The sequence below is a fragment of the Diplotaxodon limnothrissa genome, linkage group LG7, assembly GCF_057381915.1.
Source record: "Diplotaxodon limnothrissa isolate DT_005_m linkage group LG7, D_limnothrissa_male_GT1.1, whole genome shotgun sequence".
Classification (NCBI taxonomy): Eukaryota; Metazoa; Chordata; class Actinopteri; order Cichliformes; family Cichlidae; genus Diplotaxodon; species Diplotaxodon limnothrissa.
In genome coordinates, this window is record NC_140602.1 from 57526735 (window position 1) to 57532040 (window position 5306).

At 37.7% G+C, this 5306-nt stretch overlaps 1 protein-coding gene across 1 annotated transcript; it reads left to right on the plus strand.

Annotated features, from left to right (window-relative positions):
* Positions 1-307: 307 nt before the first annotated feature.
* On the plus strand, positions 308-4814 carry mat2al (methionine adenosyltransferase II, alpha-like). Its single transcript, XM_085358516.1, has 9 exons — positions 308-590; positions 2063-2140; positions 2543-2665; positions 2765-2877; positions 3631-3774; positions 3884-4102; positions 4196-4378; positions 4499-4632; positions 4712-4814. Exons 1-9 carry the CDS (start codon positions 515-517, stop codon positions 4812-4814), a joined length of 1173 nt encoding a protein of 390 aa, XP_085214642.1. The 5' UTR covers positions 308-514.
* The last annotated feature ends 492 nt before the right edge of the window (positions 4815-5306 follow it).

Sequence of the window (5306 nt, forward strand, 5' to 3'; positions counted from 1 at the left end):
TGGGCACCTGTAGATCCGCCCCTGCCCTGTTAAGTGGCTCAGTCTAAATATATTCCATATAATTTTAGAAGCTGGGAATGTGTTTTCTAGAAAAGTCTTCATTTGTTAGCCCAAAGCTGTGAGATACATGGAGTGGGAGTGACAAGTTCAATATAAAAAAGAAAATGCATCCCAACAGTGCCATCTTGAGGCTGCCCGAGCTTGCAAACATTCCTTCTTCAGCCATTACAGCTGTTTGCAGATCCTGAAACGGAAATTACTTCTACGGTGTGCTGATGTATCGTGTTTTCCTGCACGACTACTGATGAAAGGTTTCATCAGTTGCTTTCTGGAGTTTCTAAATCACAGTTATCTTCAACCTTCAGAGTTAATCATTGCTTTATATAATCGGCGCCGGCGAACATCACAGGCAGCTTTCACTTTATAAAGCAAACCTACATCGGTACGATTGCCCTTTGCTTCATTTTGACCCGCTGAATTCAACTTTTCTGCAGCGACTGTCGACGAGCAGAAGATGAACCAAGGTAGCGGAACCCGCAGCGGGAAGACTTTCCTGTTCACGTCGGAGTCTGTTGGAGAAGGACACTCCGGTAGGCTAGTGCTGTACTCATGTCTCACAGTGTAACGAACAATGTCCAGCTAGACATTCACACATGGATGTATCAGAGACACTTGGACATGTCTGGACATGCACACATACATTGTCTGTCCTTGTAACTCACCACAGCCGTGATGTTAGCAAACTACACAAGTGTATGGAAGATCATTTTACTCAAAACTGATATTGGGGGCAAATAATGATGGTCAATTAACACTTCAGTTATTTCCGTTAAATGAGAATATGAATGTTAAAATATTCAAAAATTTATTTTTGCGGCAGAATAATTAAATGTTATATCCTAAATTCAATTTTTTTTAAATATAAATAAAATGAGAACCTTAAATAATTAAGATGTTTTTTATAACTAACACTAGAGCGTGAAATATAATTTAAACCAAAATTGAAATTAAATATGCAAATTGCCAAAAATGTGACATAAAAATTTATTTAAAGTAGTTTTAATATTTAAACAAGATTGAAGCTTCAATACTAAACATACTTTAAACATCTTTGAAAAGAAAGCATGATAATCTCAAAAGGTGGGAGGAGAAAAATATTTATTGGAAAAGTTCAGCATTTTAGAAAATATGTTAAGTGGTTTTCTTGGTATGATTAAGTATACAATTATGATGCAAACTAAGTAGCTTGTAGAATCGCCTTTATTAGTAGTGACTTGAAATAATCTATGACTTAATTTTTCATCATTGTGGAGGAATTTTGACCCACACTTCTTTAATACATCGCTTAGTAAAAATAAACATTGTATGCACACGGGTGTTCACTGCTCGTAGACCCAAATTACACCTTTCTTGGCTGCTACTTCGAAGCACATCTGTCCTGCGTGCTGCACAACAACATTGAATATTTAGTATTTACTGCTGTTTACACTTAGCTAGATTAATGCGATGGTGTTGTGTTTAGTATGTTGCTTTGTTTTGGGTTTTTTTTGTCTTTTTTTGCTTGTTTTCTATTCTTCTCTCAACAGGTGATCCAGGAGATTTTTATTTTTTTTCTCCCCCCCTTTCTCACTGTCCCTCTCCCCTTCTGTTTTTCCTTTCCTTCCTCTTTCTTTCTCCCTTTCCTATCTCTCACTCATGTCTGTCCCGTCTGTAACATCTGAAAATAAAATATAATAAATAATAAAAACAAAGATCGACCAAATGGACCAATACGGCAATGCCACGATGATCCATTTGGCAAAGTAAATCCATTGGGTATCCTTGTTGGTCTTCAGACAACAATTCTGATGGCTAAAGAACCAAATGGGACAGGCGAAATAAAAAAAAAAAAAAAAAAAAAAAGTAAAAATAAACATTGTTATCATATTTTATATATTATTATCCTTCTACAACATATCAGGATTCAAATTGAATACAAATCTGCAGAATGTATTTATTTTATTTCACTTTACTTTATTGTTGCCCAATTAGAATTTTTTACATACTGATTTTGTGTTCACAGATAAAATGTGTGATCAGATTAGTGATGCTGTGCTCGATGCGTACCTAAGTCAAGACCCTGACTCTAAAGTGGCCTGTGGTAAGTTTCCAGTTTTATTAGATTGGCGTGATAACGTTTTCACTACTTAGTAAGATTTCCGTCAGGAATTCAACACAGAAATTCCAAATCATCTGCTATTGTTATGTGAACGATGAGAGTTGTTGGTGGAGTATGGAGCATGGATCGTGGTGTGTCAGAACTAATAGTACTAACAGATCTTTAGAGTGAATAAAGTTCAATTAGTTTTGAATGTAGCTGCAAAGGTAGGCTAATTTGGTAACTAATAATTAAACAGTGTTTGCCTTTTAGATCAAAGTTCAGGTCAGCATTTTTCTTCTGGGTTCCTCTTGGATGACGAAATAAATGCAGTTTCAGATAACAAACCATCTTCTTCCTCTCTTCCTGAGACTCGCTCACAGTATTCGTTTCAATTTTTTACAGAATGTGTGGCAAAGACTGGCATGATTTTACTAGTTGGAGAAGTAACATCCAAAGCCACGGTAGACCTCCAGACAGTCGTGCGAAACACCGTTAAGAAGATTGGCTATGATGACTCCTCAAAAGGTAAACTATGGATGAAATTGGTATTCTTTTGATTACGTGGTTTTACAGAAAGTCAGAGTCAAAGAGTGTTGCTGATATTTTTTCAACTGTGATGTGCAGGCTTTGACTACAAGACCTGCAATGTACTAGTGGCTCTGGAGCCGCAGTGTGCGGAGATCTCAGACTGTGTGTTCGAAGGCAGGGATCAGGAGGATATCGGTGCAGGGGACCAAGTTCAGTATTTGATTTTCAGCCACCATGTTTGAATAAGTATTTTGGAGTTGGGGCTAGGATTAGGAGGCCAATAATAAACACATTAATCCTTTTTTTATGTTTTTGGTTCAGCAGCAAAGGCATAGGAAATTCATAAATCAACAATTTTGTAATTTAAAGATGAAAATATTGAAAAAAGTCATAATTCTGATTTTAACTCTTTTGACATTCAAATACTGAAAACTACCCATAAGAAACGACGTCACAACTTTCATACATATTTTTGTGTAACTCTTACTGTCTCTGATCTCTTTAATGAAGTAGAACTATTTCTTCCCAAGTAAATTATTATTTACATTTTTTTGCTATAATATTCATAAAAGATTAATGTGTGTGTGTGTGTGTGTGTATATCATGTAACCACAAGGAATTTCCAGTTTTTCAGAAATCGTGAATAAACTGATGATTGGCGCTACTCCCTCGCCTCCCTTTAGAATTTTTAAATGGTGTATTCACCGAAGGACTGTTTGAAAAACTTGATTTTTAGCACTAAATAAAAAATATGGGAAAAGGGGGTCAAGGCATTACCTTCACTACAGGGTTTCATTTACTTGGAATGACTGTGTAAGCTTATTTGTTGAGATATTCAAGTGGCAAACCAAGCAACAACTTATTTGCAAAACACTTCATATTTTTCAGAGACATAATTTGTAAATATTTGCAATTAAAGATTTAAATACAAACCGTTATGTAACTGGCCTTTCACCCTTAAGGGCTTGATGTTTGGCTATGCCACGGATGAGACTGAGGAGTGCATGCCGTTGACCCTGCTTCTGGCTCATAAACTAAACTACAGGATGAAGGAGCTGTCGCGGAATGGAGAGTGTCCTTGGATACAGCCAGACTCCAAATCACAGGTAAGCTTTTTCACAAGGAAAATCTTGCACACTTCATCTTTTTTGTGTTTTTCCTTTAATATTATGGATGAAACTATACCCTCTCTGCTTTTTGGTTTCTCTTCTGTAGGTCACCGTGGAGTATCGAGACAACATGGGAGCCATGGAGCCCCTGCGTGTCCACACTGTGGTGATCTCAGTACAGCACAGTCCTGACATCACCCTGGAGGAGATCAGATGCAACCTAATGGAGAAGGTGGTGAAGGCTGTCATTCCTGCCAAGTACCTGGATGATAACACCATCTACCATCTGCTGCCGAGTGGGAAATTCCTTTTTGGGGGTCCACAGGTTAGGAATGACTAAAGCCTGTAGTAAATTGTGATTTTCATCCGATGTGAGGGCATGAATGATATGCCTTTGACATTTTTTATACATCAACAGGGAGATGCGGGACTCACAGGACGTAAAATCATAGTGGATACCTACGGAGGATGGGGTGGGCACGGAGGAGGGGCTTTCTCTGGAAAGGACTATTCCAAAGTAGATCGGTCTGGAGCTTATGCAGCACGTTGGGTAGCCAAGTCACTTGTCAAGGCTGGACTGTGCAGGCGAGCTCTCGTTCAGGTGACAATCGAATGGCATTAAGGGGATCAACGTGTAAAGAAAGTATTTCACTCTTTATTCGCATCACTGTTTTTGTGTCTAACGTGTGATAATTGGTGTCCACTCTGCCATGCTCTTAAGATCTCCTATGCTATTGGTGTGAGCCATCCACTCTCCATCTCAGTGTTTCACTACGGCACATCTAACAGAGACGAAGACGAGCTGCTGCAGATCGTACAGAAGAACTTTGATCTGAGGCCTGGAGTGATTGTGAAGTATGTGCAGTTTGTCCTAGTTGCATCTGATAAAGATAAGAGATTCTTTTATTAACAGTGTAGCACTTCGCTTTTACAGAGAGCTGGGACTGAAGAAGCCAATTTACCAGGCCACTGCCTGCTACGGTCATTTTGGCAGGAAGGAGTTCCCTTGGGAAAAGCCGAAGACTCTGGTGTTTTGAGTTTAGTGTTGAGTGTTTTCTAGTTGTGTCCTAGTAAAGTCCGCTTAGTGTCACATAATCAATAATGTCTAAATTCACCTGTTTAAATGTCTTCTCTCTGTTTAAGTGTCTCCTCATTTCTGGCTTCAAACTGCAAAAGCCGTGGCCACCACCTTTTATAACAAAGATTAATTACTATTTTTTTAATTAGAAAAAAGCAACACATTGATGTATTGTTGTATGATGGTTACTGTAAAACATCTGAAGATAAGTGTCACTTTTATACACACTGTCAAAATTCAGAATCTATATCTGTACTATACATTTATTGATTAAAAGGCTGCAATAAAAACAGACTTTTATTATAATATCATGTAACACTAATACACTAATTTGAAATACTTCAAAGATGGAGTGACCAATAAAGTATGATCTGTATCATGTAACCACCCACAAATATATACAGATACTAACCAGTCTACATATTCACTCTAAAAAAATATTGCTTTGGCT